Source organism: Malaclemys terrapin, chromosome 6 (assembly GCF_027887155.1).
Source record: "Malaclemys terrapin pileata isolate rMalTer1 chromosome 6, rMalTer1.hap1, whole genome shotgun sequence".
Taxonomy (NCBI): Eukaryota; Metazoa; Chordata; order Testudines; family Emydidae; genus Malaclemys; species Malaclemys terrapin.
This window is the reverse complement of record NC_071510.1, coordinates 71031142-71057950: the sequence shown is the minus strand read 5'-3', so window position 1 is coordinate 71057950 and position 26809 is coordinate 71031142. Positions and strand designations below refer to the sequence as shown.

Below are 26809 nucleotides of genomic sequence, written 5' to 3'. Positions count from 1 at the left end.
TCAAAAACTGTATTTTAATTGCTTTGGGTGTTGCCTCAGATTTTGGCTTTAAACAACTGTCCAAAGAAAGTCATCAATTCACATTCTTGGTCCTAAAAATGATAAATCGTTACTGTGAAATTACAAAAGGTTCCCCATTTAATTCTTTTTTGGTCTCAATTCTCTTCTCACACACACATGCACAATCCTGAAAGAGTTTTTCTGCAAAATATTTTTGTGAACACTGATTATTCAGAGAATGCAAGTTTGCTCTTTTAAAGCACAGAAATTAGTTGAATCTATTTTTGATTGACATGGACTGTATCTACACATAGTGAACAAAACATGCATTAATATTGGTTGAAAATTATCAGCATTAGTGTTTTCTTACTCTATTTGCTAAGTACCCTGATACTGCAAACCTTTTCAAATATGCTCCTGTGAGTAGTCCAGTGGTAGTAAACATAAGAATGGCCATACTGGGTCAGACCAAAGGTCCATCTAGCCCAGTATCCTATCTTCGACAGTGGCCAATGCCAGGTGCCCCAGAGGGAATGAACAGAACAGGTAATCAAGTGATGCATCCCCTGTGGCGCATTCCGAGCTTCTGGCAACCAGAGGCTAGATGCTTCTGGCAAACAGAGGCTAGGGATACCACAGAGGCTGTTAAGCATGTGTGAATTTACAGGATCAGGGCCTAAGATCACACTTGATTAAAATGTTTTTATTAACAAAAAGTCAGGAAAGAAAATATTTGGAATTCTTCAAGGCAGAAAAACAGCTCTGCAAAGTAAAACAGCCGAACGGTCAAAAAGGAGAGATGAAAATGTATGTGTGTGAGTTGACAAGGATGGGGATATGAGGGAGCTAGGAGCTTTCTTCAGTCTGGTCACATCAGGTCAGGTCACATCAAATTAATGTTTATCCAAATCTTAATTCACAATTAGTGAAAGAGACCAGAATTTGAAGCAACTTGAGCAACTGGCAAAAATGTCATTTTTAACAAATGCAGAACCTTCAAGAAGTTTGGATAGTCTGACGCCAAGTGCACTCTACGAATCACATACTCTTATGGCACTATGTAACTAATAAAACATAACAACAGCCTCCTGTAAACCACAAGTAGAAGGTAGCAATACTTCCTGGAGACGTGGGTTAATGCTGATGCTCATGAAAGTGACCAACGAATAGCTCGGACAATAGCATAATGTGAACAAGGAGCTGTGCTACACTGCTCACGTAGCTCGGTGAATGCACCTCAATTAGGACACATCTCTGCTGTTCCAGGCCCTTGTTTCCTCAGATCACAGACTTTAAATGATGCTGAATTGTACAGTTCCTTTTGATGTGGTTAAACATACACTAGAGACTGTATCAAAATCTCTAAGCTCATTTTCACTGGTGAGCTAAATCAGCTGTTAATGAAAATCTCCAGAGGATAAAGGCTAGTGAACTACTACACCCCTTAGTCCACTGAAGCGCCAATTCAACACAAGGTCAGAGCAGTTAAGCATGCTGATAGCACAAGCATAAAGCCAATCTCTTTGGCAGCAACAGTAGTGTTATGATTAAAATTAGGAGAAACAATGGGCCTGGTCCCACGAACACATACTCTATTGAGTAGTCATTTTTCATGCTAGTAGTCCCATTGGAGTCAGCGGAACTACTCACATGAGTAAGTGTCAGCATCCCTAGATTTTTCTGTTAGATATACTTTAAATATTTCATTTTCCTTCTGTAAGCATACTTGTAAGAGAATTAAAACAGCACAAGACTGAGCAAAAGGGAGAACAAGCAAAGAGATAATGAGACAGACATCAAAACATGCTTGTGAAAAGATGAAGAGTATAATAACCATGACTTGGAAACAAAACATTTATTGCATGAAAGACTAATGTTGTTTACAAAACTGTGCAAACCCACCCCACTGCTCTGGGTACATAGTGGCATTGCTTGCCCGCACTGAAGCCCAGTTTTTAGCAAACTAGATAGATTTAAAGCAGATATGACGACACAAGCTGCATGTTACACTTCCAGCTGGAGTGAAGACATAGCCTAGTAATTCATAATTAGCGTGTACTAAGTTTCTTAAACAAGAATCAACACCTGGCATAATTTACTGTAGATTAAGGGTTAGTCTTAATTGTGCTGGCTGCAAATGTCCCTCTGGGAGTGCTGCCTCACACAGGAATCACGCAGAGGATTAGGCACCTATCCCACCTTCTTACCTCTTCCTGACACGGTCTCTACACCCCCCTCTCCCGCCCCCCATCAGGAGGAATCTCCATCAATCTCTATAAGACAGTTTTATGGGGGCTTAAGCTTTCAAAAGAGATGCAGCCAGGGCAAGAGTCTGGCCCATAAGTTTTAGAGTGTCCCGTGCCATCATATGAATGTTTTTTGACAAATTCATCCGAATCTATTAAAAGATTGTTTTTTGTTAGACTAAATGGTCTGTTTGTTGCAAAGGGTGGTGGCCTTTAAATGATGGTCACACAAATTATGTTGTAGCTAATACAAGTCCTGGTTCAAAAAAGCACTGGCGCTCAACTTTCAGCAAGTGTCAAATCTCCCTGAAATCAATAGATTGTAAGTACATGCTTGTTAATCATGACTTAAGTGCTCTGTTGCACAGGGGCCGTAATTCTCACTTTTCCTGGGGATCTCTATTTGCAAGAGAGGGAGGTGTGAAATAGAATGAGGCATGGATATCACATGGTTTGTAGCAAAACAATATTTGGTTTGAATGGACAAGACTACGTAACCATACACCACTCACTTTGGAAAAGCCATATAGAATGAAGAGCTGTACTCCCCTAGTGAATAACAGACAACTTTTGGCTGACGAGAGATGATAACCCAGCAGTAAGAGTAGTTAGGAAAACAGCATGATGTAATCGAACTGCAAAATTATAGTGTTAGGAATATTCTGCCAGTGCAGAAGTCTGATTAGCTGATCCCTAAGTGCTTTGCAATAAACAGTATATTTCAGTTGTAATTTTTAAAACATGCATTAAAACACACACACACAAACCCAACCCACACTTGGGAATCTTACTATTTTATGCAAGCATTATCACAAATTACCTTTTATCTATGTTTTGTTCTTTTTAAATTGCAAAAGCGTACCATTGGAGTGGTATAATTAAAGTTAACAACTTGCACTGATTCTACCTTCCACCATTAGCTCTAGTCTTTCCTAATAACACAGATAATTGCTCTTATGCTAATATCCAAGAAATGTGTTTTCTCTATAGAAAATATCCCAATATATCTCCCTTTTGGACACACTGTCAACACTAAGATAAAAAGGAAAAATGTAAAAAATTAAAATACACTGCATGATGTTCAATACATTAAGGATGCGGTTAGCAGCCTTTACTTTTTAGATCTGTGAAGTTCAAAACTACACATCATAAAGTTTAAAATAAATGTCCTGTTCCAGATACATATGGTGAAACACATACTTATTATTATTTGGTGTTGTTTGTTAGAACAACTACAATCATACAGCTGAAAATTTGACCACTTTTTCTTTAAATCAAGACAATTTAAGGTCTCCTTTTTAGAGATTATTATATATAAAATATTCATTACAGAGAATTAGATTTGATAAATATAATAAACCAGGACATATTAATCAGATATAAAACTATGGATTTTGCAGTTATATATCCCAGTTGTCAGTGTATTTTTATTAGCCAATCAGAACCACCATGATTAAGGCTACGATAAGGCACGGGTATTTTTAATAAAAGTCATGGACAGGTCATGGGCAATAAACAAGAAGTCATGACCCTGATCTGTCCTTGACTTTTACTAAAACTATACCTAACTAAATCTTAAGCGCTGGGGGGCGGGGGTGGGGTGCGCTCCTCTGGACACTGCTGCTCTGGGAGGTGGGTGCTCCGGGCCCTGCCACTGCTGGGGTGCAGTGGAGCCCAGGGCCCCGCCAAACTAGCTACGGGAATAAAGGGAAATAAGAAGACTTTTTATCAATACATTAGAAGCAAGAGGAAGACCAAAGACAGGGTAGGCCCACTGCTTAGTGAAGAGGGAGAAACAGTAACAGGAAACTTGGAAATGGCAGAGATGCTTAATGACTTCTTTGTTTCGGTCTTCACCGAGAAGTCTGAAGGAATGCCTAACATAGTGAATGCTAATGGGACGGGGGTAGGTTTAGCAGATAAAATAAAAAAAGAACAAGTTAAAAATCACTTAGAAAAGTTAGATGCCTGCAAGTCACCAGGGCCTGATGAAATGCATCCTAGAATACTCAAGGAGCTAATAGAGGAAGTATCTGAGCCTCTAGCTATTATCTTTAGAAAATCATGGGAGACGGGAGAGATTCCAGAAGACTGGAAAAGGACAAATATAGTGCCCATCTATAAAAAGGGAAATAAAAACAACCCAGGAAACTACAGACCAGTTAGTTTAACTTCTGTGCCAGGGAAGATAATGGAGCAAGTAATTAAGGAAATCATCTGCAAACACTTGGAAGGTGGTAAGGTGATAGGGAACAGCCAGCATGGATTTGTGAAGAACAAATCATGTCAAACCAATCTGATAGTTTTCTTTGATAGGATAACGAGCCTTGTGGATAAGGGTGAAGCTGTGGATGTGGTATACCTAGACTTTAGTAAGGCCTTTGATACAGTCTCGCATGATATTCTTATCGATAAACTAGGCAAATACAATTTAGATGGGGCTACTATAAGGTGGGGGCATAACTGGCTGGATAACCGTACTCAGAGAGTTGTTATTAATGGTTCCCAATCCTGCTGGAAAGGCATAACGAGTGGGGTACCGCAGGGGTCTGTTTTGGGACCGGCTCTGTTCAATATCTTCATCAACGACTTAGATATTGGCATAGAAAGTACGCTTATTAAGTTTGCGGATGATACCAAACTGGGAGGGATTGCAACTGCTTTGGAGGACAGGGTCATAATTCAAAATGATCTGGACAAATTGGAGAAATGGTCTGAGTTAAACAGGATGAAGTTTAACAAAGACAAATGCAAAGTGCTCCACTTAGGAAGAAAAAATCAGTTTCATACATACAGAATGGGAAGAGACTGTCTAGGAAGGAGTACGGCAGAAAGGGATCTAGGGGTTATAGTGGACCACAAGCTAAATATGAGTCAACAGTGTGATGCTGTTGCAAAAAAAGCAAACATGATTCTGGGATGTATTAACAGGTGTGTTGTGAGCAAGACACGAGAAGTCATTCTTCCGCTCTACTCTGCTCTGGTTAGGCCTCAGCTGGAATATTGTGTCCAGTTCTGGGCACCGCATTTTAAAAAAGATGTGGAGAAATTGGAAAGGGTCCAGAGAAGAGCAACAAGAATGATTAAAGGACTTGAGAACATGACCTATGAAGGAAGGCTGAAAGAATTGGGTTTGTTTAGTTTGGAAAAGAGAAGACTGAGAGGGGACATGATAGCAGTTTTCAGGTATCTAAAAGGGTGTCGTAAGGAGGAGGGAGAAAACTTGTTCACCTTAGCCTCTAAGGATAGAACAAGAAGCAATGGGCTTAAACTGCAGCAAGGGAGGTCTAGGTTGGACATTAGGAAAAAAGTTCCTGTCAGGATGGTTAAACACTGGAATAAAATTGCCTAGGGAGGCTATGGAATCTGCATCTCTGGAGATATTTAAGAGTAGGTTAGATAAATGTCTATCAGCGATGGTCTAGACAGTATTTGGTCCTGCCATGTGGGCAGGGGACTGGACTCGATGACCTCTCGAGGTCCCTTCCAGTCCTAGAATCTATGAATCAATGTTGTTGCTTAGGGGAAAGGGAGGGACAGCCCAGGGCCACCCTGCTGCTGCTGCTCCGGGTGAGGGGCAGCAGCCTGGGCCCTGCCGGTGCTCCCAGACCGCTGATCCGGGCAGCACCTGGGACCAGCTGCCTGGGGCTGCCTGAGCAGTGGCCGGTGTGGCTGGCCCTGGGCCGCCCCAGCTGCTCGGGTGGCACTGGGGTCAGCTGCTTCGGTCGCTGCAAAAGTCACGGCAGTCCTTGAAAGTCACAGAATCCGTGACCTCCCTGAAACACTCACAGCCTTAGCCATGGTGGATATGTATACAAATAAAGAACTTAAATAACCAAAGAGGTACAAGTTACAATCTAGGATCCAGATTCAGCAGAGTCCTTACGAACAGAAGTTAATGGGGTTTAAAGACGTGCTTAAAATTAAGCATATGCTTAACCGCTTTCCTAAAAAGGCATGGTTTACTGAATCAAAACCTACTGGAATTTAATGCTGTGAAAGATGCCAAACTGACAGCCTGGTAAAGTGAAGTTCTCTATTCATCCATAAAACACATACAGCACACCTACAGGCACCACTAGCTTCCACATACTGCCATGCCAAAATGCCAGTGTCTACTTCCTGGTTTCCATGTCCATTCAGTCTCTGACCTCTTGCTAACATAAGTGTAATTAGCACCAATTGTGAACAGCAACTAGGCCAAGACCACCAACTTGTTTCATACAGGCCACATAGCCACCAGTTGACAATGACTGCCAATCACTGCTGGACTAGGTCAGAGAGAAACCTGTGACATATAGATGAAAGGCTCTAGATACCGTTATTAATTCCTTGAGCAACCACTTAACCACAAAAGAATCTGTGATGCACTGCAGGGATGGCTGGCAGCATGCTCTCCATGAGGATCCCATGACTAGCTTCCTTCATTGGTCTGACAAAACCCAGATTTGATAGCTTTCTGTATCAACCCATCTTTTCTATTGGGTGTTTGGGAAATTGCGATAATGGAGCATGCTTGAGGGGCTTTATTATACGACTATTAATTCTTGTCAGGCAAATATAAGGGTGTGTGTGTGTGTATGTGTGTGGTTTATTATATAATTTGTTTTATTTTCTTATTGCAAGTTTTATGGGTTTTTAATATAGTACAAAGGTGTCCAAGTGGAGAGATGCCCATTATTACTATTATAAATCAACTCAATAAAAGAGTGTCATGACTAATTTCCAATAAACTAGCTAACCAGTTCCAATGAACTGCATGGAAATCACAGTCTTAAAAATGAAACTGTGCAAACCTATTTTAATATTTTTTAAAATGCAAATATTATTTGCTTTGTTGCTTATACCCCTCAAGCAAATACTAAAATGTCTAGTTGAATAAATAAGCTGCAAGTCATTGTATATTGCCAATGGCCCTACTTATTTACCAACAACCGTATAATTAATACTAATTTGAAGCGAGATCCTTAGTTTCAATTCAAACTACTCAACTTCAAGTCATCAATGTTATAGACATTAAGTGTGTGTACATACTGGCACAGTTCCCAGACGTTCCATGCCCAGAAGTTTATAAAAATTAAAAATAAAAAAAACAAAAACAAAAACAGAAAAAGCCTAACACTCGTAAACCCATGTACTACTTTTTTAATCTGCCCTTTCTTAACTATATTAGTAGGCAAATATTTTGCCAGAATACCCACAACTGTTTATAGAGGTCTCCTGGCTAAGGCACTCAGGGAATTCAATTCCTGGCTCTGCCACAGATTTCCTGTTTGACCTCGGACAAGTCATTCAGGCCCAGATTCCCACCCATTGTCTCCCTCCACCTTGGGTCATGCTGTGAAATGACCCAAGGGATTTAGGGAGACATCAATTTAACCAGTGACTTGCTTCTTTTGTGAAGACCCCATTCAATGCCCACTGACTTATTGGAAAGACACTCATTGACTTCAATGTGTGCTAAATCAGGCCAGGAGTTCTGTCACTGAAGCTGGTGGCCAGCATTCACCAGTGCATCATGCTTGAAGCTCCTAGACTCACTATGAAACTGGAGACCATTACAAGGATCTTGTCTAAATTCTCCTGTGAGGTTTCTCCTTAACAGATCTTTTTGTGACTGACATTTCTGCTAAGACAGAAAGAAACAAACACTGAGACCATGTCTTGTGAGAAGGGTTTTTGTGCCTAAGCACCAGAAACCTGTGATTATGAGTCTTCCTTACTAAGAGTTTCAAAGGTTTGCTGAAGTAGATTTATGTGTGGGAATGTAATTAGAAACTGGATACCACTCTGATAAAAGTCATACCAATTTCAGGCGACACATGTACATCTTAAGATCCTTGTGGGTGTTACAAGTTTTACTTGAAGACATGATTTTTGTATGAGTGTAAGATGTACCCATTTTGCATTTTGGCACAACTCTGATATACCCACAACTTCCTCTTTGCAAAGTTTTCTGGCAACAGTGCACACATTTAGATTGAAACCGACACACAAACTCATGCTCCTGATACTGTGGAAAACGGTTACTGCATTTGCTAAAAATGATATCTTATCTCAGATTCTTTCTACAGATAGTGTTTAACAGTACAGCAGAAAATGATTATTAATTCTCAATGGAAATCCCCCAGTCCCATCTCTAGCACACAAACAGCAACCAAATTTAAAAAGTAAAAAAGTGCTAGCAGTAACTTCTATGCCTCAGCATTGTCATTGATGTACTTTTATGTTTTGATGGGGGCAAACTACATGAGATAAGACTCCTGTTCCCATTCTCTACACAGAGCTCATGTGAATTTGGGTATATTTTCAAGTGTGATTTCTATCAGGAAATAGAGTAAAAATGGAAGTCACAGTCTCAAAGAGGGGTAATGGTCATAACTTTTAAATGACCAGTTAACTCTGTTTTTAGGCACCAAGCCCACAGCTTGCATTTAAAAAGTCTCCTCTTACTATTTCAAATTAATAGGTGTTATATGAAAAACAGATCCCCAAATGACCATTCTTAAAAATCTACATGTAAACTAAAAACAGCAGATTTAGAATGTGTTACACAAAGAATAATGGATTATTTATTACTTGACTTGTATGTTAGAGCTATCAAAAGAAAAAAAGACTGAGCCAAATCCTTCCTTCAAATATATGTCCACTACTCCCACTGAAATCAGGAGTTGTTATGGGTCATATCTGAAGGCATACTTAAGCCCCCTTGATTGGAATTTTTGCTGCATTTTCAACAGTAGGACAACCAAACCAATTTGTTTTAGCTTACAATTGTTAGGGCTCTGCCCTGTTCTCATTGTAGCCAATGTCAGATTTCCCATTGATTTATTGGCAACAGGATTGGGCTATTTTTAAAATTCCATATAAAGTAGTAAGCAATCCTGTGATTTGTAGTGAGTTAAAAGGTACCAGTCAGAATCCTGTGGTGACATCATCTATACCTCATGATCACCTATGCAGTAATGTGTGAGAGCTGACAGTATACATCTTCCAAGACCTCCTACAAAACCAGGTAAGATTAGAGCTAATACTCCTGAAATATCGAAGGTAAAAATCAACTTTAAAACGATAACATGAACAAATCTTATAGGATTTTCTTATACGTCCTGTAGAACAGTGTTTTTCAAATCATGGGTCGTGACTCACTACTGGGTCGCGGCATGTAAGGCGCTGGGTCACCTTGCTCTGGTCAGCACCGCCGATCAGGATGTTAAAAGTCCTGTCGGCGGTGCTGCCCAGCTAAGGCAGGTTAATGCCTACCTTTTCCGACACCGTGCTGTGCGCTGGAAGCAGCCAGCAGTGGGTCTGGTTTCTAGGCGGGGGGGGCATGGGACTCCACGTGCTGCCCCCACCCCGGTAACTGGCTCTGCACTCCCATTGGCCAATGGGAACTGGTGGGGGGGCAGTGCCTGCAGGCGAGATTCGTATGGAGCCAGACCTGCTGCTGCTGGCTGCTTCCAGGGCGCAGCATGGTCCATGGTGCACCCTGGCTGCCCTGCTGACTGGGAGCTGCCAGAGGTAAGTCCACGCCCCAACCCCCTGCCCCAGCCTCAAGCCCCCCTAAACCTAGAACCCCTTCCTGCACCCCAAATCCCTCATCCCCAGCCCCACCACAGAGCCTGCACCCCCAGACCAGAGCCCTGACCCTCCCTCACTCCAACCCCCTGACCCAGCCCTGAGCCCCTCCCACACCCCAAACCCCTCATGCCCAGCTCCGCTGGGTCACGGGCATCAACAATTTTCTTCACCTGGGTCCCCATAAAAAAGTTTGAAAACCACTGATGTAGAAGCACTAGATGACACAAATCCAATTATTTTTAAATACTTTGCAAATTACCTTTAAGGGCAGAAACCTCCCACCATCACCATGTGCACTTTCTCCCTAATATTATCCCCCAATTTGGGTGGGTAGCCCATAGAGCTAGCTTTAGCATTTATTTTATTTAGTAGTGACATAAGGTACCTATAGGCCTGTATCTTGTAACACAGCGGCTTCAGCAGTTAGCTTAAGGCTTGAGGCCATCAACTTTGACGCAAATAAATAGCCTAACAGTCACTCTTAAGTTTTGGGGAACTGGGAATAGAGTGTTTAAGAGGGACGTTTGGCCATAATGACACTAGCCAACCACAGGAACATGAGCTAACACCAGCTTTTGTTATTTTAGGATGGGAACGTCTGCAGATGTCTGACCACAAAAATGCCATGGCAATGAATGGACATCTATGATAGTTAGTTGAGATCATTAATTTGTACTTATTTCTCCCACTATTCAAAGGGGGGAAGAAACAACACATCCAGCTCCACCCTCTCACCCTCCAAAGCTCTCATTCCCAATTTCACCTCACTCCACCCCATCCAATACCTAGAGCTCCACAGAACAGCTTCATCTCTTTTCTACTCATGTCAGTAGCATGGACCTCAGAGTAAGGACCACAGAATTTGGCCCAATGTGTTAATTCACAAAATCAGTGCTATCTGGTATCCCATTTAAGGACTCTCTGCAAAGCCAGTTCTGTTGCTATCCTAAGTGAAGGTTGAAGGGAAATATAATAGTATTAGCATTATTTTATATTGGAAAGTGATAGTTCCCTTTTTATTCTTCCAGTGTGGCATTCCTGTAATGCATTGAGCATTACTGCATTGTTTACAGTAGTGTAAACCAGAAGTAACTCCACTAAACCTGAATCACACAAGTGTAAAATTGGTATAAATAAATTCAGTCAGATTCATGTGGGTTCAGAGATGCTCAGAAATCACAACCTCTAATGTGAGTTGCAGCCCTGCTCCTCACATCATCAGGCCATTACTGCATTAAAAAGACACTGGCAAATCACATTTCAACTAAAATTTAGCATTTGTAAAATCCAACAGAAATATTTCCAATAAAAAGTTAAATCCTTGTAACTGAAACATTGCAATATAGGCTTACTACATAAAAATCCAAATGAGAAATTGTGGAGAAACTCAGGTTTCAAAGTGATAGCCGTGTTAATCTGTATCAGCAAAAAGAATGAGTACTTGTGGCACCTTAGAGACTAACAAATGTATTTGGGCATAAGCTTTCGTGGGCTAAAACCCACTTCATTGGATGCATACAGTGGAAAATACAGTAGGAAGATATATATATATATACACAGAGAACATGAGAAAATCAGATGTCAAGAATTACAACATTCAAAAACCAGTTGGAGAACTCTTCAACCTCCCTGGTCACTCAATTACAGACCTAAAAGTCGCAATTCTCCAACAAAAGACTTCAAAAACAGACTCCAATGAGAAACCGCAGAATTGGAATTAATTTGCAAACTGGACACCATTAAATTAGGCTTGAATAAAGACTGGGAGTGGATGGGTCATTACACAAAGTAAAAACTATTTCTCCATGCTAATTTTCCCCCTACTGTTACTCACACCTTCTTGTCAACTGTTTGAAATGGGCCATCCTGATTATCACTACAAAAGTTTTTTTCTCCTGCTGATAATAGCCCACCTTAATTGAAAAAAGAACAGGAGTACTTGTGGCACCTTAGAGACTAAAAAATTTATTAGAGCATAAGCTTTCGTGGGCTACTGATGATGATGATGATGTGCTGGAGAGGTTTTGGAGGGATTGCTCCAATCCCTCAGACAGAGACAAGCACCTACAAGATCTCTATCAAGCATTCTTAAAATTACAATACCCACCTGCTGAAGTGAAAAAACAGATTGACAGAGCCAGACAAGTACCCAGAAGTCACCTCCTACAAGACAGGCCCAACAAAGAAAATAATAGCTGTCACCTTCAGCCCCCAACTAAAACCTCTCCAGCGCATCATCAAAGATCTACAACCTATCCTGAAAGATGATCCTTTACTCTCACAGATCTTGGGAGACAGACCTGTCCTCGTTTACAGACAACCCCCCAACCTAAAGCAAATACTCACCAGCAACCACACATCACTGAACAAAAACACTGACCCAGGAACCTATCCTTGTAACAAAGCCCAATGCCAACTCTGTCCACATATTTATTCAAGTGACATCATCATAGGATCTAATCACATCAGCCATACCATCAGGGGCTCGTTCACCTACACATCTACCAATATGATATGCCATCATGTGCCAGCAATGTCCCTCTGCCATGTACATTGGCCAAACCAGACAGTCTCTACGCAAAAGAATTAATGGACACAAATCTGACATCAGGAATCATAATACTCAAAAACCAGTGGGAGAACACTTTAACCTGTCTGGCCATTCAATGACAGACCTGCAGGTGGCTATCTTACAACAGAAAAACTTCAAAAACAGACTCCAACGAGAGACTGCTGAGCTAGAATTGATATGCAAACTAGATACAATCAACTCAGGATTGAATAAGGACTGGGAATGGCTGAGCCATTACAAACATTGACTCTATCTCCCCTTGTAAGTATTCTCACACTTCTTATCAAACTGTCTGTACTGGGCTAGCTTGATTATCACTTCAAAAAATTTTTTTTTCCTCTTACTTAATTGGCCTCTCAGAGTTGGTAAGACAACTCCCACCTGTTCATGCTCTCTGAATGTGTGTATATATATCCCCTCAATATATGTTCCAGTAGCCCACGAAAGCTTATGCTCTAATAAATTTGTTAGTCTCTAAGGTGCCACAAGTACTCCTGTTCTTTTTGCGGATACAGACTAACACGGCTGCTACTCTGAAACCACCTTAATTGATTAGTCTTGTTAGAGTTGGTATGGCAACACCCATTTTTTCATGCTCTCTGTGTGTATATATATATATATATATATATATATATATATATATATATATATATATATATATATATATATATATATATATATATATATATCTTCCTAGTGTATTTTCCACTGAATGCATCCAAGGAAGTGGATTTTAGCCCACAAAAGCTTATGCCCAAATACATTTGTTAGTATCTAAGGTGCCACAAGTACTCCTCATTCTTTTTGTGGAGAAACTGACAATTAAAAATCAAATTACCCTGACTAGCATATTTTCATTAGCAACCTGAGTTAGACACAAAATGTAAACAGAAACAGAAAAAGCAGTAAGGAAATTTTTAAAAGAAATCTTTCATTGTGAGTTGTTTAGAAAGACAGGTTAAGGCATTTACTGTATTAAAACATACACAATATATGATTTTTAGACTAATCGTGACACTTAAATATATATATTTTGTTACTTTGGCAGCAAAAATAGAGAAAGAATGTTAACAAGACAAACCACAAAGTGCTATATTGATCCCTCCCAGCAATTGTTTATCATAGAGCTACAGGAGGACAATTTGACTTATGCATGTTTGAGTTTCACAAAGTATTATTTTTCTGAACTGCCCGCTGTGAAGGACATCAGAGAGATAGTGAAGTTGTATAAAAGGTCATTCCCTTCAAAATAAGCTGTTTGTCTCAACTTATAAAGGACAAGGGCTATGCACTGAAAAAATAACCATGAACAGGCACAACCCTGTATTCTTTACTCAGGCAAAATTCACAAAGACTTCATTAGGAATTTTGCCTCAATAGGGAGTACAAGATCAAGCTCATTACTGTCTTTCATAAGAGGTGGCAAGATGAAAATCTTAATATAGGGAAAGCCTGAAGAATGGTTATGTGATTTCCCCTACACAAAAGACTATGAAGGCGTGAAGAAATTTCTAGTGATGTGGATGCTGAACGGCGAACAGTTCAAGGGAATGAACTGCTGCAACTAAAAAAAAAAAAAAAAAAAAAAAAAAAAAACAGGATCATGCATTACATTTAAATTAAGATGCCCTCGAGAATATTGGTTTTGGACTCCCAGAAGGGAACAGGGCTGGACAAGGCAGCTTCACTTCATAGAAGAATAGTATAAAAGACTGTAAAATTGTTTTACTGACTCTTTTTTGTTTCATTGCATACTCTCATCAGTGAGGAGTGAAGACTGTGGAGGAAGCAGAGGGAAGAGACCTTCAGACCCACAGAACCCAGGGATCTGTGCATCACTGTGCCACAGCTCTCCAGTTCCTGGAGCTATGTGTACTTCTGTCCAGCCCCTCCATGTTGCCTGCTAGTTCCTCTCCCCCGATGGTGTGGTTCTTACAGGAGCTTTGGTGCAACTGTTTGCTTCTTTCTGTGGCCATGTAACAGCAGAGGGAATTCACTGGCAGCTGATGATCTTTGGAGCAGTGTTAACAGCTGCTCAGTTATCCATGTAGTCTGCAGAGCGGCATGCCATGGAAGAGAGCATCCCTTGCTCTACTAGTTTTAATTGCCCTCCATTAGTGGAAATGAAGAGCAGCATTTGGGCCACAATGCTAGCCAGTCCTGGTAAGTTCTGCTCCTCTCTTTGTCTCCGGTTTAAGGTGGCTTCCATGGAAGTTCTGACACAACAAGGTACTTGAAGAGGATCCTACATGTACACACTGCACTTACTTTCCTATTCAGCTGTCTTATGGTGTATCATTAAAAACAAAAACAAGCAAACAAACACACAAACAAACAACAGCTCTGCATGAAGTCTCAGGTCCATAACTAAGCCCCGGTTTCAACTTTCTGAATTTTTTTGTTCAATTCAATTTTTAAAAGCTGTGTGGTTTGCTTACTGGAATTACCCTAATTAACCTTCTGGTCAGGGGCTAAAGAGAGTGAATCATTTTAATCAATTAAACCTTTAATTTAGAGCTTCTACTTCCTGCTGTTAATCTTGAACACCATGGGATATTGATTACCTCAATTATTTTGTCAATAATGCATGCACAATTACATAAAAGTTCAGTAAAAGCTATTAGACATAATGCATAAGCAAGTCACGCAACTGTCCAAAGAAAAACTCTTAGTGCCCAAAATTGTAAAGTAGTGATATAAAATGATATCTGAGCAAGCAATACAACGCTTAAGAGAAATTTTTTTGTATTTGCCCATAGGAAATGGATTACAGCATAACGCTATTTGATCATCCTGGGCAAGAACTGCTTAAGTCAGAATCTGAATGTAAAGGTCACTAAAGATATGCAATAGCTTAAAAATGCAGTTATCATACTGGACCTAGTATTTACATAATATGTGCATACAAAGCTTTAAATCATCATGAGATTTCTGAGCAATACCCATCATTCACAGAAGTTTAATAAAGCATGAAATCTGCAAAAAGCAATTTCTTTTTCAAACACCACATTACCTTTTTTATGAACCAAACAACCCACAAGTGACCAGAAAAAAAAAAGTTTTCTTTAAATTCTCTCAGACCGTGGAGGGAGACTAGGACACATTCTGAATAAGAAAAGTGGCCAGACCCAGCTAAAGGTAATCCTATTAAAGACAACAGAGTTAAATGAGTAAGAAGAGAAAGGTTTAGTGCCATGTGTGATCACTGCAAAACTGTCTGGTTATTATATATGCCAGTACACATGAAGATATAATGTGGTCATACTAGATCACCTCAATAGTCTATCAAGTCTAATATCCTGTCTCTGGAAACTGCTTACACCTGATGGTCACAGAAAGATAAAGGAAAAACAATGCCCCTGGATGACTTGGCAATGCTGTTCATAGGCAGAAAGCAGGCGTGATTCCTTCCTGAACCCTGCAGCCATCAGCCTACACGCTGAAGCATGAAATTTCTTTAACCCTTGCTCAACATATCAAGTTGGAAACAAGAATCATGAAAGGTTTCAGAGTAGCAGCCGTGTTAGTCTGTATCCGCAAAAAGAACAGGAGTACTTGTGGCACCTTAGAGACTAACAAATTTATTAGAGCATAAGCTTTCGTGGACTACAGCCCACTTCTTTGGATGCATATATATATATATAAGGTGCCACAAGTACTCCTGTTCTTTTTAAGAATCATGAAGTCATCCAGCCTGTTTTACACCACAGGTCTCCTTAGAGTGCCAAATTTTTAATGAAAATTTCAGGTGAGTCAGACCACAGGGCTCCTCACATTGAATTAAATATAGAGTCGCACAGGACAAAGTTTTGCTTGTTCTACAAAAAAATGAATACTTTACAATTTGATTGTAAGCTCCTTGGGGTAGGGATTGTCTCTTAATGTGTGTTTGTAAAGCACCCACAGAGATCCATTGTATTTGGGATGTCTACATTGCCATAAGAAAACCATAGCACTGAGTCTCAGAGGCCAGGTCAGCTGACTCGGGCTGCAGGACCATAAAATTTCAGTGTAGACAGTTGGGCTAGGGCTGAAGCCCAAGTTCTGAGACTCTCCCCTCTCATAGGGTCTCTTAGCTCAGGCTCCATCCTGAGCTCAAATGTATAGACTGCAATTTTGCAGCCTGAGCCCCACAGGCCTGAGTCAATTGACTCGAGCCAGCCACCTCATTACAATGTAGACGTATCGTAAGGCTGACTGAGCCTTTGAGCATTACCATCTTACAAATAATACACTGTTCTACTTTGCAGACCTTTGTAGAATTGTACTTGCAAATCTAATAAACAAAGTCTCACTAAAGAGCCTCAGTTTGTACATCAGAACTCTATGGAAGTGCTCTATCTCTCAAAAGGAAAAAAACAACAACAGTGAATGTGTAAGCCATAAAGGGCCTCTTCTCTATCAGAGATGAAAATTCCTTTCTTTCAAAACAACTTTATGGAGTCATTTAAACATCAAATTGCATATTTTATTTTTCCTCATTAGATTATCATTTCAAGTTCAGGATACTACTTTGGAAGATCCTCCTAGTATGTCTCTGACATGGTCTTATAAAAATCTCTCCATGTTTCACTTAATATAACTTTGGAAGGATCTCAAGACATAATAAAAAAAGCAACATTAGAGCCTTAATGATTTGCAGACTGATACTCTTATCATGAAGTCTAATTTAAAAAACCACCATCATATAAATGATTATTTAAATGCAAAATAAAATGTAAAACAATGAAGCCTTGATAATATGAATGCAAGTGAGAGGAAACACAAAATGACTATTCATGTGTTTAAAGGTTAAAAGGAAATTTCTGTCTTTGGAGAAAATGCAAATATTAATTTGGGGGAATGATTCTAAACGTCACATTCATATATGTCAGGTTTCAGAGTAGCAGCCGTGTTAGTCTGTATCCCCAAAAAGAAGAACAGGAAGGAGGGGGAATGGTTAATTTCTCCTTGTTTTAAAATCCAAGGGGTTTGGATCTGTATTCACCAGGGAATTGGTGAAGGTTTTTCAAGGTTTCCCAGGAATGGAATCCATTGAAATGGTGGCAGCAGAACCAGAGCTAAGCTGGTAGTTAAGCTTAGAAGTTTTCATGCAGGCCCCTACATTTGTACCCTAAAGCTCAAAGTGGGGATCCAGCCTGTTCTTCTTTATTCATATATGTGTACTCCAAGCTTTTTGTGGTCCTTAATGGAAGTCAGCACACTATATTCAAGGGCAAGGATATGAAATCTATAAGAATCCTGATATGTTGCAAAACAAGGATCACAAAAGTAATGGATATACAATTAGCACCATACTGTAAAATAAAGTACCTGAACAGACAATACCACTTTTTGCAGTTAGAACATAAGAATGGCCATACTGGGTCAGACCAAAGGTCCATCTAGCTCAGTATCCTGTCTTTTGACAGTGGCCAATACTAGGTGCCCCAGGGGGAATGAACAGAACATGTAATCATCAAGTGATCCATCCCCTGTCACCCATTCCCAGCTTCTGGCAAACAGAGGCTAGGCACACCATCCGCCATCCATCCTAGCTAATGGCCATTGAGTTCAGCCTTGCCTATCTTTCTTTCATCAAAAGTTAAAACTTGATCTCCTCTGATTGTTTCAAACACTGATGTAAAATATACCATGTCTAACAGATTATTTAGCTGGTGTATACAATAAATTAGATGTTTTTCACAAACATCCTCACCCCCCGCCTTTTTTTTTTAAACAAACAAGCAGAGTATTTGGGCGTACATATTCTGTTTACTTTTTACCATGGAGCTAGCAGCAATCTTCTACATGTTTTCATGCTATTTCTTTCACTTCTGCAGTAGCTGAGGACTCCATTAATTATCACAGTTTATTTATTAGACAGTAACTTATGGAGACTTGTGCTTAAGCGTAGCAAAAAATATATTTATACAGATGACAAGTTCAGCCTCCACATAAGAGAGTTTTAGGAGTGTTGCTTCTGGAACGTGTCTTCTCAGGAGAGCACAAATCATCACACAATTCTCATAGGGTTTGAAATAAAAATGAATGGAACAAAAATAAAAATAGAATTGTCATGTACTAAATGTTCCTCAAAACTATTATACTATAATATACAAATTATAGTTACTACATGAAGTGGCAATCAGTGGTTCTGTATTTGTTTCAAGCTATTACTGAAGTCAGACAAGGTAACTATACAAACCTTTTCATATACACTAACCTTGCAAAGTGGTTAGGAGTCTGTGCGGGTGGGGATGGGGGGGAAGGTACAGATTTTACTTCATATTTTCACATTATAGGTTTGCCACTGGGAAATGTGGAACTGAAATTTAGGCATAAATTTTATTTTTATAAAATCAGTCTTCAAGATTAATCTTTGCCTATCAACTTCTACCACTGCCATAACATACAAATTGTTCTGCTTGAAATTCATAGACCAGATACATAGTGTGGTGATAACTTTTGAGATTTATCTCTAAACATGAAAGAGATGGTACTTTTTTCAGAGGCATAAATTGTATTTAGTACTAAACCTTATTGCAATTTTTGTTTTAAAAGCCAGAAAAGCCTGCCTATTAGGAAATCTAGAAGGATATTTACTCTAAATTTAATCAATATATATCTGTATGCTACCTGTCAATCAGGCACATGAAGCCAAATTAATCCCTCATGTCACTTTGTGAAAGTCAGTGGAGTTGGATCAGGGATGAATCAGACCCAGGACTTTTAGTTTTTGTTTTCATTAGATGAACTTTCATTTTTATTCATACTGTAAATGAGAACAATGAATAATGACGACTTCCATACCTGCTGCAGGGGTGCAGCTAGAAGTCCAAATGAATGGGGTGATTAATCCCCTCCACCCCAAAAACTGACTTCAGAGTAATGATTTGAAAGAGATTTAACAGATTTTCTGAAACATCACAGAAGGTGAAGTCCCATAGTTTTCTAAATACTGGGTCTCAGAAATAGGGTAATCCTAACAGATTTAAAATTGTTGGCCTAAATTTTCAAAACTGACTAGTGATTTTTGGTGACTCAGTTATAGGTTACCAATTTAAGATACAATAAAGGGACCTGATTTTCAGAAGGTAAGTGCACAGTGTTTTCAAAAAATTAGGCCCCTTCAAGGTGCCTCAAGTTGGCCACCCAAAATGTAAGCACCCTAATCACTAGTCCCTTTTGAGAATGTAAGTTATTACTACTACAACAGTTGTTTGTTAACTGAATCTGGACTTACTTTAAAGGATTTATTATGTTATGTATTTATTCATTCAGATTTATACACGTTAAATGAAGATCACCTAGCCATATGTTCCAGGCACACTAGAGACAACCCGAAAATTCAACAAAATCAGTGCCCAAATGTAATTAAAGAATAGCAGTACAATTCAAAACAACCCACCAACAGCAACCAGGCAATCCAATACCAAATTTACCTCCCCCTCTAACAATTGTCCTCCTATTCTCAACTGGCTGAAGAAAAAAAAGACCAAGTTTGCCATCTGAAGGTAGTCCAAGTTAACCTCTTTGGACAAGAAGGTGAGTGAACTGTAAAGCAATTTTCATGGAAAGCACTATGCTACAGCAGCTCTTTCTCAGGTCTACTAGTGAGACTTCAGCTCAAACATCTCATCTGATCTCAGCTGTGGTGGTCTGGTAGACAGGCAGGTTCTAAGCTGTTTAGAGCTGTATAATCAAAATAGACACCTTAAACAACACCTGGAAACCTACAAGTCACTAATGAAGTTCATGGAACATGGGTTGAATATGTTCACAGCAAGGTATTGCACTTAATAGATGAGCTGAAATATTCCATCAACTCCAGTTCATGGTTTTAAGGTGTATCCCTATGTGCATCATGGTAATCTAATCTTAAAATGACAGACATGAATGACAGTTACAACGTCCACATCCAAGAAGCGCACACAATTTTATCTGGTTGAAAAAAAAATAGTCTCCTAGCTCCACTGGACACATACATCGCTTTTAACAACAACTACTTTTAAGCTTTTAGTTATTCTGACTAGTTGGCTGTTTTCGATGGCCCAAAAGGCTCTCAGTTCAGGACAAAACAGGGAACATTTTGAAAGAAGCTCAGGTTTTTCACATCTGCCAGACAGACTCTTTTGTAGTACACCATTTCTGGAGATGGAATCTAACTGTTTCTCATGAAATATCAATCCTTTTTGTCCTCCACAGCCTGGCCCAATAGAGAACATGAAGTACTTTTATTGCATTCTGTGTGCCAAAAGCTTCCCACCCATGCTTTGAATTCACCTTATTTTTCAGTAATTCCTCCTTATGATAATAAAAGTGTTCATGAAGGTGGAAAAGAAAAGTTACTAAGCTAAAACACCCCAAATGTTTACCTTTGAACAGACTCAACGAGCAGACAACATTTATTACCAAACAAATAGCTTTATCAACAAATGCAATCCATTATGAAAATAATAGATATACCATAAACCCTTTTAGAGGTTTACTAGAGCTTTTTTCTATCTACTGGAAATTTTAGTTATGAGTTCCATTGTGCCAAGGACAGACCAGTCTTTTACAGACACTTACCCTCTGACAGCATGAATAAGTCTCAGTGATGGATAGGCGGTTCGCACTTTCAATTTATTCTTAAGGATTAATGCATTAACCCACTCCACATGCTTCTCTCCGCCTTTCACCATGAAAGCAGGGATCCAAAGGACACTGTCATTCAGCATGGATAGTCTATGCACAAATTTTTCTCTGTCACTCTCATTCCGAAAGCCTCCAAATGCTCTTTGTACAACTGATGGATTCATGGTAATAAAATCAGATTTAGTTCCCACATCTGCAGCAAACTCCACCACAGGGGCTAGATTGCACCTGAAGAGGAAAAAATTAATGGACAAATGAAAATAAATATGAACCATTAACTTAGATAAGGGTATGCATGAAGGAAAAGCTGAAAATGAACATGTAAAACTGTTTCAAACTAGGTGAGCTAAAAAGTATCAATGGTAATCTGCATGATATTACTTAGTGATGTATAAAGCCTGGATGTTCCCAGCATGTTCTAAAAAAGGTATTAAGTGTAATCAACTCAGTGAAGAAGATACTGTATAATACATTTAAAATTCATATAATTAGTGTTCAAACAGAATGAGTCAATACGTAGACAAGTGCTTAACAACAATATGTCTCTTACAGTTATTGTTATTTTCACTAATGTGCATTTGTTTAACCTATCTTAAATTCCTTGGAAACAGCTCAAGCTCTTAAAGGTAGTCATGCCAATCAAGTAAAATTCATTTATTTTTGTTATCCATTATGTAGTTTGTACAGCATAGCATTTCATACCAATCACAAATAACTGTCAGAAAAATCGAACTGGTTTGGGTTTGTTTCATTGTCAGTAAAGCTGGCTGAAAAATTCTGACAATCACGATTTGGATTTTTCATTTTTCATGTAAGTTTCAAGTTTTGACCAAAAGAGTGACTTTTTTTGTGAAAATTATGTCCCGTTTTTAGACCAGCGGAAGTTGTCAGTGACCCCTTGCTTTCTCCAATTTTAAGCTTGTTCAGATCTTTTCCACCAACATGTAACTTCTAATAATCACCAACTAAGCAAAAAGAGACCAGTCTCTTAAAGTTTTACTGTAACATATTGGCCACTAAGCTCATCATTAGCAACACATCCACATATTATACACCTGATAATATTTAAAATCTGTTCTAGAATAAATTGCATTTAAAACTTTTAATATATAAAATATATCTCCAGAAGAATATGATAATCTATTTACTGCATATACGCACAGGACAAACAAGTATCAACATAGGTAGGGTTTTTCTTACTCATTTCTTTGTTTCTGCAGTTGTTGCCTTGCAACAAAATCTTCCTACTCTTCCACTGAGTAATCATTTTGTTTGTGAAAAAAATGGGATGTAATTTTAGCAAAAATTGTCAGAAAATTTAATGTAGTGACTATTCTATGCTGCTCATCAGAATCATAAATGTGCCCCTTCAAAACATTGAATTTATCCTCACAACACTGCCGTCCCAGTCTAGTGCTTTAATCACAAGAACTGCCTTCCTCTCAATAATTCTCAAACAGGGTAAGTTTAAATGAAGAAAGTTAAGTGTGAAGTAGGAGTTTAAGTGGAAAAACATATTGGGTCCACTTCATATCTGTGTTGTAACTCAAATAAAGTAACTAGAGTTTGTACAGGTGCCAGCACAATGGCTAATTCTGAATGTGATCCTTGGCACTACTATAATATAAATAATAGTTATTATAACAGAGGTTAATTCATTTCCCAAGAAGCAAGATTTGCAATGCAAATTCTATTACCTGCACATAATAATCATCCATGTGATTCTGCACAAGTGCTAGAATCACATGGATGTAAAGGATATGGTGCTGACATTTTTTTTTTATGTAAAACTGCACTGACACAAATTTGGCCAATATGTCTTTAAGACAAACCTCTTCTGATCTGGCAACTACAGTACTGTTTAGGTAGCATCATCTCTCTTCAATTACAAAGGTTTTCTGCTGTTAGAAAATGGTGCCTAAATGTAATTTTCCCATAAACCTGAAAAATAATTATATGAGAAACATACCTAATGCAAAATGTTATGTTTTATAATGGTATACTTTTTTGACCTAATATATCTGGCAGTACATGTTTTATAACAGGCAGCATCATGAGATTTTTCAACCCTGAGTTAGAAAAGGTAATAAGCCAGCCCAAATTCACTCCTGGGTAATTGAGGTGTCCCTGGATTGTTATTAAACACCTTAAGCAATTTTTTTCAAACCTTGGTGCCTCATTATATGGATAGAGGAATTTAAATAAGTGGTTTTATTGTTAGACATGCTGTGTATCTTCAATATTGATGCTTGGTCCTCTGAGAATCTAGTCAGTTATTTTAGGTACATAATTATGAATTTAAGAGAATCATTTTAGATACTCAGTTTGAAAAACTTTTGTGATAGTAAAAGTAAGACAATGCTCTGTGAAACTCTAATTTCATGGAAGTACCTCAATGTTGCTATGCTAGTGCAGTGCCTACACTATTATTATTTTGGTAGAAAACCAGTGTAATACTAGCTGTTACAGCAATATAGAATTGTGTTAGGAGAATGAACAATACTACCTTGGGAGCAGCTGATTGCTTTATAATAGTATTATCAGACTTTGCTCACTTCCCACCTATTTAACAGATTTTTTTCCCCTCCAAAAATGTGGCTTACAGAACAGAAGATAGCAGTACTTAATGTTTTCTCAATAGCTTAATAGCTTATAGCCCAATCTAGAAGCAATGCAAAATCTTGCAAAATCCATAAATTAAAAATAGCACCTTCTTCACAAAGCAGCTTATGGTACAATTGTTTCTGCCATTCTAACTGACCCATCCAAGACTGACTTAGAACAACGCTTCCTTAGCTCTCGTCCCCTAACGCCCCTACTCTACTTGCGCTACATTGATGACATCTTCATCATCTGGACCCATGGAAAAGAAGCCCTTGAGGAATTCCACCATGATTTCAATAATTTCCATCCCACCATCAACTTCAGCCTAGATCAATCCACACAAGCAGTCCATTTCCTGGACACTACTGTGCTAATAAGTGATGGTCACATAAATACCACCCTATACCGGAAACGTACTGACCGCTACACTTACCTACATGCCTCCAGCTTCCATCCAGGACACACCACACGATCCATTGTCTACAGCCAAGCTCTAAGATATAACCACATTTGCTCCAATCCCTCAGACAGAGACAAGCACCTACAAGATCTCTATCAAGCATTCTTAAAACAACAATACCCATCTGCTGAAGTGAAAAAACAGATTGACAGAGTCAGACGACTACCCAGAAGTCACCTCCTACAAGACAGGCCCAACAAAGAAAATAACAGAACACCACTAGCTGTCACCTTCAGCCCCCAACTAAAACCTCTCCAGCGCATCATCAAAGATCTACAACCTATCCTGAAAGATGATCCCTCACTCTCACAGATCTTGGGAGACAGACCTGTCCTCGCTTACAGACAACCCCCCAACCTAAAGCAAATACTCACCAGCAACCACACATCACTGAACAAAAACACTGACCCAGGAACCTATCCTTGTAACAAAGCCTGATGCCAACTCTGTCCACATATCTATTCAAGTGACATCATCATAGGACCTAATCACATCAGCCGTACCATCAGGGGCTCATTCACTTGCACATCTACCAATGTGATATGCCATCATGTGCCAGCAATGCCCCTCTGCCATGTACATTGGCCAAACCGGACAGTCTCTACGCAAAAGAATTAATGGACACAAATCTGACATCAGGAATCATAATACTCAAAAACCAGTGGGAGAATACTTTAACCTGTCTGGTCATTCAATGACAGACCTGCAGGTGGCTATCTTACAACAGAAAAACTTCAAAAACAGACTCCAACGAAAGACTGCTGAGCTGGAATTGATATGCAAACTAGATACAATCAATTTAGGATTGAATAAGGACTGGGAATGGCTGAGCCATTACAAACATTGAATCTATCTCCCCTTGTAAGTATTCTCACTCTTCTTATCAAACTGTCTGTACTGGGCTAGCTTGATTATCACTTCAAAAGTTTTTTTTTCACTTACTTAATTGGCCTCTCAGAGTTGGTAAGACAACTCCCATCTGTTCATGCTCTCTGTATGTGTGTGTGTGTGTGTATATATATATATATATCCATCCTCAATATATGTTCCATTCTATGCATCCGAAGAAGTGGGTTGTAGCCCACGAAAGCTTATGCTCTAATAAATTTGTTAGTCTCTAAGGTGCCACAAGTATTCCTGTTCTTTTTGCGGATACAGACTAACACGGCTGCTATGTTCACAATAGTCATCAACTGTATTTTTGACACCACACTGCCACTACCAATCAACTTATATTTTCATAGGATTCTTGGAAATCTGATATTAAGATGCCTTTCAGAATCTATTTTTTTAAATACTTTGGACACATGCACATACAACAATAATGTGGGGTCACAGAGAGAGAGAGCACACTACATCAGATATCTGTATGTGCCTTTCTGAAGGTTTCAGAGTAGCATACTTAAAAATAGATACGTTTCTATAAAATTGGATGTGAATGATTTCCATAGAGATATTCAGCACTTGCATACATTATGCTTTGGTTTCTGAAAAAATTATTAGCATTTTAGAGACTTAGTTGTTACATTATCAGCAAAATGTTCTTCTTTCTTCGTTCAACTGGGATTTTTCTTGGAATTCAGCACTGCATTTTCTGAATGATAACTACCTATGTCTAAATGCATTTATATCTGGTATTAGACTTCACATATATTCTGCATTTCATTATATCTTTTTCTAGATCATAAACTAGTTACATTGCACATTTCCACTTTTCCACCCTCAAGAATCCACAATCAGGTAATTTTTTATTCTTTTTGGAAGGCTCAGATTCTAAAGCTTTTAGTTGTTGTAGTTTCCATTTAGGACTTCATGTTTTCAGATACACATACATGAACCTTATAAAACCAGCCACTGCCCTTGCACACAGATCTAAGTATATGTAGATAACTTCCTATATCTGTTTTCAAACCCTTTTTTGAGTCTCTAAGGGCTTGTCTATACTTACGCGCTGGTTCGGCGGCAGGCAATCGAACTTCTGGGTTCGATTTATCGCGTCTTGTCTGGACGCGATAAATCGAACCCAGAAGTGCTTGCCATCGACTCCGGTAATCCTGCTCGGCGAGAGGAGTACGCGGAGTCGACGGAGGAGCCTGCCTGCCGTGTCTGGACCAAGGTAAGTTCGAACTAAGGTACGTCGACTTCAGCTACGTTATTCACGTAGCTGAAGTTGCGTACCTTAGTTTGAATTGGGGGGTTAGTGTAGACCAGGCCTAATGCACCACCTTTGTGATGTATCATGCTTGCAATACTGTACTTAAATAAACATACGGTTTTCTTAGTTGACATCAATTGTTTTCTACTGTCTGTTCTGTTTCAGGACAGCATCCTGACTCAGGAAAGCAGTAAACATGTGTTTAATTTTGAGCATGGGCTCAAGACCTACTGAAGTCAATGGACTTAAGCAGATGCTTAAAGAAAAGCACAAGTTTAATGCATACCAGAATACAAATACATGGAAGAAAATACTTGATTGCCTTCCTGAATCGGGACCTCAGATGAATGGCATGGGAAAAAGGAATGGTATCTGAATTAGAATGTCATATTTTAATCACATATTCAATTTTTAACCATATTTCAAACTACCACAGCTTTTTGCCCAACTAATTCATTTCTATCATGCTGTCAGTTCAATTCACTAAAAAGGTATGCATCTTACTCCACTTATTGTTTATTTAACCCTAATGCATTGCACCCAACCCCATTGCAGGGTACTGCTGTGATACA

General features: G+C 39.1%; 1 protein-coding gene across 1 annotated transcript in view; it reads right to left on the bottom strand.

The window, feature by feature from the left end:
• The window catches only part of ST8SIA4 (ST8 alpha-N-acetyl-neuraminide alpha-2,8-sialyltransferase 4), an 86644-nt gene that overhangs the window by 18135 nt on the left and 41700 nt on the right, over positions 1-26809 (bottom strand). Inside the window, exon 4 of the mRNA XM_054031246.1 lies at positions 20953-21246. Within this exon, the coding sequence (XP_053887221.1) occupies positions 20953-21246 (294 nt within the window). The remainder of the gene's footprint in view (positions 1-20952; positions 21247-26809) is intronic.